Raw genomic sequence first — 13,432 nt, 5'->3', positions numbered from 1 at the left:
TTTTTTTTGGGGGGGGGGGGTATTCTTTGTGCAGTTTTAGGCAGCTGTACATATTCTTTAAAACATTTTTTTTTTCATTTCGATACAAAAAAATGCATTGTAGCCATGGTAGATCCTATACATGTTATACGTTCCACCCCTCCCCATAAAAATGTTGAGGGCAAAAGCTCATAGAATTCAAATATCTATTCTTAAGTTAGGTGGTTTTAAATACTATGGAAAGTTCAAATATTCAGACCCAATCGTGTACTTTAGATGATATTAACATTCGTGTTGAAATACATATTTCCATGTCTCTCTTTTCAGTGTCCACATCAACCGCCAGCCTATAGACCAGCACAGAAAAGGAATGCAGTGTATCAAGTACACTAAAAGGTACAAGTTGAATAATCACCTATTAATTCATACAACAAAAGTAGAAGAAGGGGGAAGAAATGAATCCCACCTTTGTCATTATCACTGGCGACACAAGCCGGCATTTGGAAGAATTATAAAAGAAAAAAAAATAAAAGAAGGCAGAATCCATGATGATGACTCTTTGATAATTTGAGAATACCACACTTCACAGTTCATTCCTTAGCGATAAAAAAAAAATGATATTAAATGAAAACTGACGAAATAGTCACCATTCTCTCTCAAAAACAAACACACAGCCTTGTATATCCTCAAGGGGTATTTGTATGATGTTGAATTATAGATATTGTGAGTGTATTTCGATATTAAATACTCATTCTCATTTCCTTTGCTCTTTTTTTTTGGCAGTGGGAGGGAGTCTGTGAGAGAGGATTTGTTACACACAACCATGTCTAATGAAGAATTTAATCACATAATAATAACTAAAGCAGAGTTGAAATTCACTAGCTGTCTTTTATGGAAAATACAGAGTGCCTTATTTTGTGTTAAATATTCTTTTCCGTTTCTTTTACATTTTCCTGCAGTGGTCTACCGAGCAGAGCAGAGTTCGAAAGCAGAGAAAAGAGCAACTATACAAATTTCAGAACAGCTTTGCACGCCCGTCAGAATCTCATGAAAGATGGAGTGGATTGTGCACTAGATCAGTCAACTCTAGAAGAAAAATAATAACACTCGGATTGTTTATATAGGATCAGGTAAATCTTTCACAGTTAAATCAGGAACTCGCAAAACTCAACTGTGAAGTGTTAATGACTATTCTCACGTTATGAAGGCACAAGAAAGATTTTGTTTTTATATTAATATGAAACTAAAGGTTCTATTTCCAAAAAAAGAAAATTATGATGAGGGCTTATTGCCCTTTGAAATGATGACTATCAACTTTAGGTAAAACTATCACTTGTTCATGTCAAATATTGTTGTAAATGCTTGCCCTCAAAATCAATATCATGTCGATTGAAACATGTCAACATATTTCAGAAAACCAGGGAAATGGTAACCTTATTTCCTGCAAAATTTTCATATTTTATTTTGAGCCTAATCCCTCCGGGAGCTCTTAGACAACGCAAATGTATTGCACCACAGCAAATCGCTGTTGTGATAAAACGTTTATTGAAATGTGTTTAAAGTGAATACTGTTGCAAATTTTCCCTTCGTTTAAGTTGCCTAATAATTGTTCTTTACCCAAGTATTTAATTCTTACTACGCTTGATCTTCAACAGCAGTAAGGATTAAAAATGTTATGTGTGCTATTTATAATTTTTAATTTGTAGATGTTCTGATCTTCCATGTAAAAATTGATGCGAAGGTCTGATATGGTAATAGTATAACTAATCTCCAGAAAAAAAAAAAAAAACAATTACGTTCTGTCGAAAATTTTGTTCCCAGGGTTTTGTTCACCGGTGGTATGTATGTAAGCTACTTTACTCGGGAAGTAAATTACATTTTTTTTTTCTTATTAACCATCATGATAACGTTTAGTTACTGCTGATTTGCTTTCAATGTGATAAAATCATAATGGCATGTCAAACTCTCTCTTAAATTTTAATAAGAAAGCGTAGATATCTATGTCATATTTTTAAGACTTGCAAAAATAATCGAATGATTTTTGTAATGCTGTTGTCTTTGAGAAACAGATGTCCACACATTTTTCCCTATAAACCTTTTAGAAGATGTAAATCAGTCTCTGCATCTACATTTTTGTCATGTCTTTCTCAAAGTTATTCTACTGAGAGAATGTTTGCAACTCTGACAAGTCTGAGGTGTGTATGTGTGTGTGTGTGTGTGTTTTGTGTGTTTTTGTACTTGCTTGGTTGTGTGTGTGTACGTGTGTGTGTGGGTTTGTATGTTTGAGTGGTCGTTACACCTAAAAACATTAAAACCTGGATTCATGATTACCTGATAAATCATTGTTATTATTGTTACTGTTCAAAGAATTGAGGCATATTATCATTAGAAGTTTTAACCTTACGGATACAATTCATGCAATCAAACAAACATTAACAACTTATAACGATAAACAGAGTACAAAATATCATTCTTTCTGTTCAAATCCTTTCATCTCAATGGAAATCGTTAAATAAATCAAAGAAAAGATAGAAATTAAAATAGGAGTCTCAATAGCAACACATTAAATTGCGTGTATGTGTCTTTGAAACGAAGTGTATGTGCAGATGTCTATACAATTTTTTCAATACCCATTTGATTTTATTTTTTTTGCCAGTTCTCATACAGTCATAATATTTGCCACTCACGCATTGTCATACTAAAAATTATACATATTTCAAGTTCATCTTAATTGTAGCACATGGCATAAGAAGTGTCATGAAATCCATTTTACAGACTCTACCCAAACTCGTACTTTAGTTGTCAATATTAATCCAAATCCATGTTTTTGTTAAAACAACATGAATGATAAACCAAATACAATGTATAATTATGTTCCCAATGAAAAATCTTACATCAAGGGATAAAAAGCATACACTTAAAGATAATAAAAAAAAGAATGGACATCTCAATAAACTATAAACTGTATATGCAAATAAAGAAAAACAAAAATTTACGGTTATTGGTAGATAACAACTAATTACATTATGATTTAGCACATACTCGGTAAGTTTTCAGAAAAAAAATGAACATGTTCACTTGCATCGATAATTTTGCAAGCTACTGTGTTTTACTATTCTTAATATATATTTAAAAACATATAACGGGACTTTTATTATCCAGTTAAGAAAATTGTCAAATGAATAAATGATAGAGGTTGTTGCCATTGAGTCGGGATACGTCATTCTGCCTAATTACATTGATGAAAGGGTTAAGGCGCAGATATTTGTAAGTCAAGATACGTTCTTTTGGCATACTGAAGTGGCTTCGCGGGAGAATACTTGCGCGCCGTAAGTCAGGATACGTTCTTTTGCCTAATTGATATGTTGCCGCGTGAGGATTCTCGCACAACGTAAGTAAGGATACGCTCTTTTGGCAAACTAGAATTACTCATCAGCACAGTGCTGTGATTCGGTAAAATGCTGTATCTACTCTAAACATGGCAATTACTCTAAAACGGGAAGTCCTATTTTACTGAAATTTTATCGAGATATTCCTTATTAATGCCTAAGAAACTTCGCTGCTTCAAAAGTGTTTTACTCCTATGACGGAAAAATGGGAACGAATTGAATTTTCAAACTCGTTTTTCTCAGAACATGATATTCTGAGTTACGTTGTTTTGCCTTATTACGGCCGATTCAAGCTAATTCCAATGCACTTTTTTTGTAATTATAAAATACATAAAAAAGAGTGTCAATATTGAGTGTTATTTGTGAAATCATGAGGGAACATTGATGGTAAAAAATATTATAGAAATAAGTACGTTACAAAATTTCACATCTTGCGTACAGTTGTACCATCTACATGTATAAAATTCATAATCTATGTAAATACTATGGAGCAACTTAAAGCAAGTGAAGAGCCTTGTTACTCGCACATTGCCTTATAACACAACGGATATTGACTTAAGGCGATTAAGACATTTGATTTTGTTTCTTCCCGATTATCTATACATAGGTATTGGTATGAATAATATGAGGACCCTGCATCACAAATCAAACAGCAAATCTCAGGCGAGAATGTATAGTTTATTGGAAGAATGCAAAAAGACTTACAAATTGATATACATGTACAAAAGCAACAAAATAGCTTAGGCTTTAACTCGTTGAGGACGGATTGGTTTTGCCACAACACGCATTTCCCATACACACATGCCCGAGTATACTTGGGACTAGTCCTCAACGGGTAATGTGTAGTTTATATTTGCAAATTGTGAGAGAACAGCCTTTAAGCTTTAAATTGATGTACAACTCTACACAAATTGACTTTCCTAACTTTAAGTAATGGCAGGAAAGAATAACCCCTGAAAAGTGTTAGCGAGGAAGAAAGCTTTGAAAATCATGGTTTTATATATTCAAGCGTTTAATTTCACCAAATGGTGCAACGTGCAATGAATAGGACAAAAACGGGATATGGAATGGTATGAATGAAGGGATTAACAGGTTAAGCTAGAATTTGTCTCACTTATTTAATGCATTCGAGTCATGACTGCTGCCAAACTCATATAGAGCAGCAGCATCCTTTCAAGAGTAAGTTGAAAGTGAACCGTATGAAAGATTTTTATCTTTTTTTAAAGAAAATGAGCAGGGTTTCTCAAGGATATATAATTAAAGTATTGTACCAAAGAGTGTTCTCGAAAAAATTGTTAAAAGTAAGATTTCCAATTTACTTCATGTTCTCAAAATTTAGCAGTTGGTAGAATAAGTATTCCTCTTTCAGATATAGGAGATTAAAAATACACCAAATTGATCATTTTCACCCATAAGTGTTCTTTAAAATCTGATAGTGCGACTTTATGTTAATTTTGGGTCCAAGGTCAAATAATCCAAATCATGTGTTATTTGCAAGTGATGTCTCGATGACAATCATATCTTATTCGCATAATGGTATATGCATGATAATAAACATCCCCATTAGGAACTTTGACTACAAAATGTAGTGCTTGATAGATTTTTTTTTTTTTTTAAAGTTCAGATATGACCTTGCATCTCAAAACCAACAAAAACCCACCTGATTTGATTTTTTTTTTTTTTTTAATGGGACGGAGTATAGCTCAATACAATTCCCTAGCCTATCTAGATAATGGGCAGAAAGTACGGTACCTTCAAATTCTAGATATATGTTAACTGTAAAGAGTGGTTTTGAAGTTTAGGATTGTATTACGTTACAGTTTACCACACTTATTAAATACATTCTACTGACTGCTGCTGAGTTCCAAACCGTATAAAAGTATCTTTTCAGAAGTTAATAGAGCTGGAAGTGAAGAGCGTGCAAAGGGTTTTTACGAAAGGATAAAGATACAAGTTTTGGTCTGTAAAACGAACAGGAAACTGTGTTTTTAGTCGTTTTTCTCGAAGACTTTTTTTTTTTTGGTAGAATAGTGTGATTAAATGTGTCTTATAGAGTCCCCTTTCCATTGCTTAAAGACCATGCACGCACTCTTCACTTTCAACTCTAATAACGTCAGATAGGACAACGCTGCTGCTTTGAAAGTTGGCATTAAGCATGGACAAAATGAGTTAATAAAGCATTGTCAATTTCAGCCTAATCTTTAATTACCTTCAATGTTAATGCTTCAGTGGTCTTTATTCATTCGGTTCCTTGTCCCACTCATCGCACAGCTAGTACCGCTTGATAAAGATTACGAGATTGAATAGATCCTGTGCTTCAGAGCCTCTTTTCTCAGTTCACACTTTTCTGGTGTGTGTGCTTTCTTTCCAATTAGATAGGTTAGGAGAGTCCGTTTGAATTGAGCTGTACATCACTTTAAGACTTAAAGTGTGGTCAGGAATATACTGCGTAAATAAATTTCTCACATGTGGCAACGAAGTTCAGTTAAATGAAATTTGTCTACACATCATGCATAATTATGCAAGGTGATATGCTATCAAATATTCGCATCAAACAATGTGATAACGGTATAGGCAGCATATAGTGAAGAATTTATTATTCTTATCTTTACCATTTGTATTATAAAATGAATGAGACGATTTTCGCGCAGGAGGCAACGATAAGTAATTTGATCATGGGCAAAAAGTGCGTCGACATGAAATAGAACAACATAAGTAATACAATACACCGAGAAGAGGTATTATATATCAATATACATGTGTTCCACAGACTCGGGACATTGTCAAAACAACAAAGAGAGTGAACAAAACGTAACATGAAGAAAAAGAAAATCAACATATTTTCCATACATCGAAATATAATGTAAGCAATAGATCTAGAGGCTATAGACATATGATATCTACTGAATAATATAGAAAATAACGAAAATAGAGAGAAAGTTGACAAACATAAATCATCGAAGCCGCACCCCTTAAAATCCGTTATTTGAATAATCGTGTGTTGATTTACAAAATCATGACGTGGGATTGCTTTCTGATTTAAAATTTATGAAAGCAAGGTTTAAGAATCTCATATCTCACGCCGACACGTGGGCAACTGATTATGTAGGTCTATATAATGATATAAAACAGTGAAGCTTGCATTGCGTTTCGTCTGTGGCAAATTTAACAAACATATCCCCGCAACTGAAAGGAAAGGTAATAGAAAGATTAAAAATCCGTGGATAACAAAAAGTATTTTCCGATCAATAAAGAAAAAGAAATATGTTATATAAATATAGTTTACGGTATCCTAATAATGATAACGTTAATCGATATAAATCATATAGAAATAAATTGACACAAATTATAAGGCTTTCCCGTAGGATGTTTTATACAGAAGCCTTTCAAAATGTTACTGGAAGTATGTCAGCCACTTGGAAAGTTGTTAATGATGTTATTGGTAAGCAAAAGAAAATGTCAATATTTCAAATTATGCGTGACGGTCAAACGCTCTCTAACCCTAGGGATGTAGCATGTTGTTTCAATGAGTATTTTGTTGATATAGGTCCTAGTCAAGCTTCAAAAATAAATCCCACACAAACTGATTTTTCGCAGTATCTAGGTGCATCAAATGATAATTCATTATTTTTTAAACCAACAGATTATGGTGAGATTCTTGACATTGTTCACTCATTAAAATCAAGTTATGCAACTGGTCATGATTAAATGAGCACGTATTTTTTAAAACAGATTATTGGTAGTATACTGACACCCTTAGTGTACATTTGTAATTTGTCACTCTCAACTGGTATATTTCCGAATGCATGTAAAATTGCTACAGTTATTCCAATATATAAAAAAGATGACTCTTCTTTTGTATCAAATTACCGTCCTATTTCTATTCTTCCTAGTATTTCTAAGGTAATAGAAAGGCTTGTATATAACAGATTGTATGATTTCTTGACACAATATGATATATTTAACCAAGACCAGTATGGTTTCAGGAAATTTCATTCAACAGATATGGCACTAGCCCAATTATACGATAGAGTGTCGACTGCCTTAGCTGAACAGAAACATGTCATCGGTGTTTTCATGGACCTGAGCAAGGCATTCGACACTCTTGACCACACTATCCTCATACGTAAATTGCAATCTTATGGTGTTCGTGGCATTCCACTTGAATGGTTTAAAGATTATTTGTCAAATAGAAAGCAATTAAGTGTACTATGAATCTGTTAACTCTGGAGTATTACCTATACAATGTGGAGTCCCACAAGGATCCATATTGGGACCGCTATTATTTCTAGTGTATGTAAATGATATTTCAAACTCATCGAAGTCACTGCAATATATCATGTTTGCTGATGACACTAATGTATTCTGTTCCAATCCTGATTTTCATTCGCTCTTAAGAACTCTCAATACTGAATTACCCAAATTATCTATGTGGTTTAAGAGCAATAGATTATCACTTAATCTGAAAAAGACAAATTTTATGTATTTTTATAACAAGAAGCACAATAATGAAATGCAACATTTAGATATCATGGTGGATCGTGTATCATTGGAACAAAAAGAGAGTATTAAATTCCTCGGAATATATATAAATGAAAATATGAAATGGAACGTTCATGTACAATATATCTCTAATAAAGAATCTCGTAATGTTGGTATACTTCAGAAGTTAAAGGGATCGTATAGTTTTTGTTGAGACCTAATTTCAGGTTTCTAACTTTTTTTGGAGAGATAATGAGAAACCTCTCATGCAAAATGAAAGAGCATGTAATTCTACGAGGAATTCAACGTTTATTTCCTGAAAATTGGTTTTGAAATGGCTGAGATATCCAAAAAAGTGCGATTCTAATAACGTGTGGGACCCACACTTTATTACGATCGCTTTGTTTTACTTTGTTTTTGGATGTTTCACTCATTCCAAACCCGATTTTTATCAAATAAACTTTGAATTCCTCTTCAAATTGTATGCTCTGCACTATATCATAAATGTTTTCTTGGTATCTCGCAAAAAGTTAAAAGCCTAATTCTCATCTCCACCAATACTGTACCACCCCTTTAAAGTATTATGTCCCTCAGAATATTTTATTTATGTTATATAATTCGTTGATATTATCGCACATTTCTTAATGCAACATTGTATGGGCAACTTCAAAAAGCCACATTGATAGTATATTACTTTTGCAAAAGAAAGATATACGTATATGCACGAACTCAGGTTATCGAGACCATTCAGATCATTTATTCGCAGAATTAAGAACACTTAAGGTAAATGACATTAATTTTTTGCAAAACTCACTTTTTATGTTTCGCTTACATAATGGTCAGTTGCCATCTTCTTTTTACTCACTATTTCAATTAAACAAGGAAATCCATTCTTATCCAACAAGACAATCTGATAAATTTCATTTGTATAATCCCAAAACAGTGATGGCTCTGAAATCTGTCAGACACACTGGACCCGATGTTTGGAATTCTCTTCCTTCTGACATTCGAAGTTTAAAGTCTATGTATTTTTTTAGGAAGGCTGTAAAAACGATGTTGTTATCTGAATATCAGTAATTCCATCTTCATTGTTAATGTATTATACACGATTTTTTTTTCGTAGAAATATCGACGAAATTATTCTATTATGTAATAATGATTATGTAACCGACCATGATCTGTTTCAACTGTCCACCTGCATACCTCGGTGAGGAAATGTTTTGTCATGTCTTGCTAATCAGTGATACAGGTGACTTTACTTTGTATAAACCTTTAGTGAAAGCAGACAAACCTCTCCTTTCCCTTTCTCCTTTCAACTATCCTACCTCTATGCAAGTCATCCCTCCCTCCTATTCTCCTTCCGATGTATATTATATGTGACAGTGCACCTCAAAACAAACATAAAGTCGCACACACTGATTTTGCGTGATGACTGAAAATAAGTGAAATGGGTCAACCTAGCCGAACTTGACTTTTTCATACTTTCTGAAAGAGCGGGTCTTCTTTTACATTATGCTAAAATTTGGTATCATAAAACGGGCAGGAAAGTGTGTTTTTTAGCAGTTTATCTCGAACATTTTTGGTAAAATAGTGTGATTAGGTGTGTCTTTAGAATCCCTTTTTCATTTCTGAAAAACCTTGTCCACACTCTTCACTTTCAACTCTAATAACTTTTGAAAGGATAGTGCTACTGCTTTGAAAGTTGGCATTAATTATGGACAGAATGTGTTAATGAGGCATGTTTAATTTCACTTTAATCTGATAATCCCTTCATTGTTGTTACTCTGGTGGTTTACTTCCTGTTTTTTTTTGTCCCATTCATCGCACAGCCAGCACGGTTTGTAAAGATTAAGCGCTTGAATAGACACTGTACTTCAGAGCCTCTTTTCTCAGTTCACACTTTTCCCGAGTGTGTGCTTTCTTTCCAATATTTAAATAGGTTAAGAGAGTCCATTTGATTTGAGTTATACATCATTTTAAAGCTTAAAGTCTGCTCTTTCAGAATATGGTCTTAACTAAAAATTCATGTCTGGCGACTTTTTGTTTGTTTTGAGGTGCAGGGTCACATATTATGTTACGCTACGGGGGCTGCTCGCAAATCAAGCTACGCTTATGCTGTAGCCCCTCTGTATTATTCATTGTTGTATGTTTTTTGTTGTACTTTTGCTGTGCATTGTACACAGGCAATGAAAAAGAAAATACTTATATATATATAGTATTATATTTATGTCTGTACATGAATGTGTGTATGTACAATGATGATACAGAAACCAATAAATCAAATCAAATTAAAAAATATGAAAACATTACACTCCAAATATAGATATACTGGACATGAAGAAAACCCATGGCTTACGCATACTTGCTATGTATTTCTTTATTTTTAGTGAATAGCGCCTTCAAGGGGTGACCTTGAAAATGTCCAAAATATGTTCGGTTAAATATAACTATGATGCATCAGATAATAGAGAAGTTATATAGGGGCACAACCTGCCAACTCCCACCTGGGGCCTGAAAGGGTAAAAATACTTCGGGCTTTATTGTTTAAGGGGGTAAAGTAACACGGGGTGTGGAGGTCGGCTCTCAACTAACAACGCATCACACCTGTAAACATGAACAATCATCAAAGATTTAATCAACACGAATGTATTTATGAGATACTATCACAGTTTGAAATAATATTGTGTTGTTTATATACAAAATTACATTTTTTGAGTCATTTCAGTACATTATGTTCATGTACACAAACAGAAACTAAGTAACCGTCTAAAGAGACAACTCAAGAAATTTTCTTTTAGGCAATGCTGCAAAATGGTGTGCATAACATCAAAGGTAAGTTACGTAGACCGGGAAAGTTTAATCGTCCATTCACACTTCATCACGGCCCACAAGAGTAACTGCAGATACTCTATGTCTTTCATAACGTCTTCCTTATTATCTGCAGGGGTATAGTTCTCAAACATCCAGATGTTCATGTGCTTAAATCTTGTGATCTTCATTACCTCCTTACGAACAGCCTCTGCATCGGCATAGTCATTCTTATGGGTTATCACCATAATCGGATATATTCCTAAAACAGAAACAAACAAATGAACAACGAACAAGCAATAAGCTATATCATATAATAAATCTAAACAAGCAAAAGCCAAAGGAACCTCTTAAAGTCTAATAATAGAGTACCTGAAATCTGTACTTAAAACATAAGACATTTGTGAGAACCACGGGTTAAGAAACAAACAACAGAGTTTGTTATATTTTTTTTTTGTAATCATGTCTTCGCCAAACAAATCAACGAAAATGTTGACGAAATCTAAAACAGAAACAAACAAACAATCAACGTATAAGCAACAAGCTATCTGAAATAAATCTAAACGATCAAAAGCTAAAGGAACTTCTTAAAGTCTAAGTAGAGTACCTGAAATCTATACTTGAAAATAAAAATGTTTAGGAGAACCACGGATAACAAACAAACAACAGAGTTTGTTATTAGTTTTTTAATCATGTCTTCGACAAACAAAACAACGAACAACCTGAAGAAATCTTTGAAGGCTTTCATGGAGATGGAACGTTGGGTGGTAGAAGCATGGAGCTACTAACTGTTATTAGCTCTATGGTAGAAGGCTTAACGGTGCACCACGTATACTTTCTAGGGTGTGTGTGTGTGTAGCCCCGTAAAGGGCCTACCCAATTCCGACGTTTCGTTAAGTATGTTCTCGCCGTTCTCAAGGGAATGAGCAAGTGAGGTTAAAATCCGGCTAAAATACCCTTTGTCCTAGTGTGTGGTGAGGAGAGATTGAAGTTTTGTTGAAGAACTGTGATGAACTTCAATGTCGGCTTCTCTCAGAATCCTCTGGATCTTGTGAGAGGCTGCTCCCATGTATGGGAGGATTCCTCTAGACCTCGGTTGGGTTCCACTATCATTCCGCATAGGTGGGAGGTCTGTGGAAATCTTGTGTGAGAGGTATCTGTTGCGTTTCTACATCCGTTTGATATGCTTCAGTTCCCCAGGTAGGTGGGCTCGGTTGCTGACCTCATAGGCTCTCTTAACCAAGGCCTTGTTGATTGAACTCAACACGGACGTATGGTGGTGTGAACGGTAGTTCAGATATCGGTCCGTGTGAGTAAAGGAATCCCTGTGCCGTCCTCGTGATCTTGGTGTCAAGAAAGGGGATAGCCGCTTGGTTCTCCATTTCCAAGGTAAACTTGACGTATGGGTGTTGGGAGATTAGGTGCTGAAGAAAGTTGTTGATTTCCTCGGTACCATGTTGCCAGACCACAAAGGTGTCATCCACGTATCTCAACCACACTTTGGGTCGGAGCGTCGCTGTCTGTAGTGCTGTCTCTTCAAAGTTTTCCACCGACAGATTTGCAACGATAGGGGACTGTTTGGACCCCATTGCTGCTTCTTCTGTCTGCTGGTAGAAAGTATCTCTGCATCTGAAAGAGGAGGAATTGAGGCACATCCCAAGTAAGTCATGGATCTCTGTCGGAGACAGTTTCGTCATGTCTGGTAGAGTTCGATCAGAGTCAAGTTTCTCGAGGATGGTAGCGCACGCATCCTTAACTGACACACTCGTGAATAGTGAGTGATTCGACTCAACATCAAAGCTGACGAAGAGATGACTATATTAGAGACTATTATCTGACGGACTTGGTCAATGAATTGTTTGGAGTTCTTCACATGGTGTACGGTTTAGCCAACAAGAAGTTCTAAGATAGAAGCCAGGTGCTGAGCCAGGGCGTACGTGAGAGAGCCCCTGGTCGAGACGATTGGTCTGAGTGGAATGTCCGCTTTGTGAATCTTTGGTTGTCAAAAGAGTATCGGGCACAAGCCCGATGAGCTACGTAGTTTCCGGTACAGGGTCTGGGACAAAGCGTCTTTCCACTGTAGCGAGAGGAGCTTGTCATTTACCCTTCGTTCAAAAGCTGGTGTAGGGTCTCTGGGTAGTTTCTTGTACGTGTCGGTGTCCAGGAAAATATGAACCTTGATCTCGTAGTCGTCTTTATCCATCATCACACTTGCATTATCCTTGTATTCTTTGAAGGTGTGGATGGAATTGTCCTCTCTAAGACTGGAGATGCCTGACTTTTCGGCTCTAGTGAGATTAGGCCGAGTTGGACTGACTGAAGTCAGTGCCTGGGTGATTTGGATGCGAACCCTAGAAAGAATACGTGGTGCACTGTTAACCCTTCTATCACCGAACATGTTGACACTATAACTCCAGGCCCATGGTCCAATTCTGGACACATGGCAGGGAATTGCATACCTACAAACACTAACGGTGAATACGTTACAATATATACAATAGCTATATTTACAACAAGTTTGTCATAATTGTCAAGAATCAGAAAAAAAAAACTTGACTTAATCACTGTACATTTCACACGCAGTGCACACATTACAATTCTAAATGCTGAAGCTTTAATCCAATTGTACTAATGTTTATTTTCCTGGATACGTATGACACAATTGTAAGTGTTTAAGTGTCAATAATCAACGAATCATTTATCTATTTTGTCCAGTAAAGGGGGGCATGGGGTATGTTGGCCAATTTTTTTTCTTTTAGCATTTTGTAACAGAA

General features: G+C 35.3%; 1 protein-coding gene across 1 annotated transcript; it reads right to left on the bottom strand.

Annotated features, from left to right (window-relative positions):
* Positions 1 to 11,893: 11,893 nt before the first annotated feature.
* On the bottom strand, positions 11,894 to 13,056 carry LOC140239739 (uncharacterized). The gene is made up of 2 exons (XM_072319561.1): positions 12,710 to 13,056; positions 11,894 to 12,287 (listed from the first exon to the last, which is right to left on the bottom strand). The coding sequence occupies exons 1-2, from the start codon at positions 13,054 to 13,056 to the stop codon at positions 11,894 to 11,896; spliced, it is 741 nt and encodes a 246-aa protein (XP_072175662.1).
* Between the last annotated feature and the right edge of the window lie 376 nt (positions 13,057 to 13,432).

The sequence above is a fragment of the Diadema setosum genome, chromosome 16, assembly GCF_964275005.1.
Source record: "Diadema setosum chromosome 16, eeDiaSeto1, whole genome shotgun sequence".
Classification (NCBI taxonomy): domain Eukaryota; kingdom Metazoa; phylum Echinodermata; class Echinoidea; order Diadematoida; family Diadematidae; genus Diadema; species Diadema setosum.
The sequence above is the reverse complement of the archived record's forward strand: the minus strand, read 5'-3'. Positions and strand labels throughout refer to the sequence as shown.

Excerpts from the sequence above, each read along its gene's own strand:
- LOC140239739 (XM_072319561.1), bottom strand. The coding sequence starts at position 13,056 with ATGTTCGGTGATAGAAGGGTTAACAGTGCACCACGTATTCTTTCTAGG. Across the intron at positions 12,288-12,709 it reads GACGCTTTGTCCCAGACCCT|ATGCAGAGATACTTTCTACC; the intron begins GTACCGGAAACT and ends CTCCTCTTTCAG.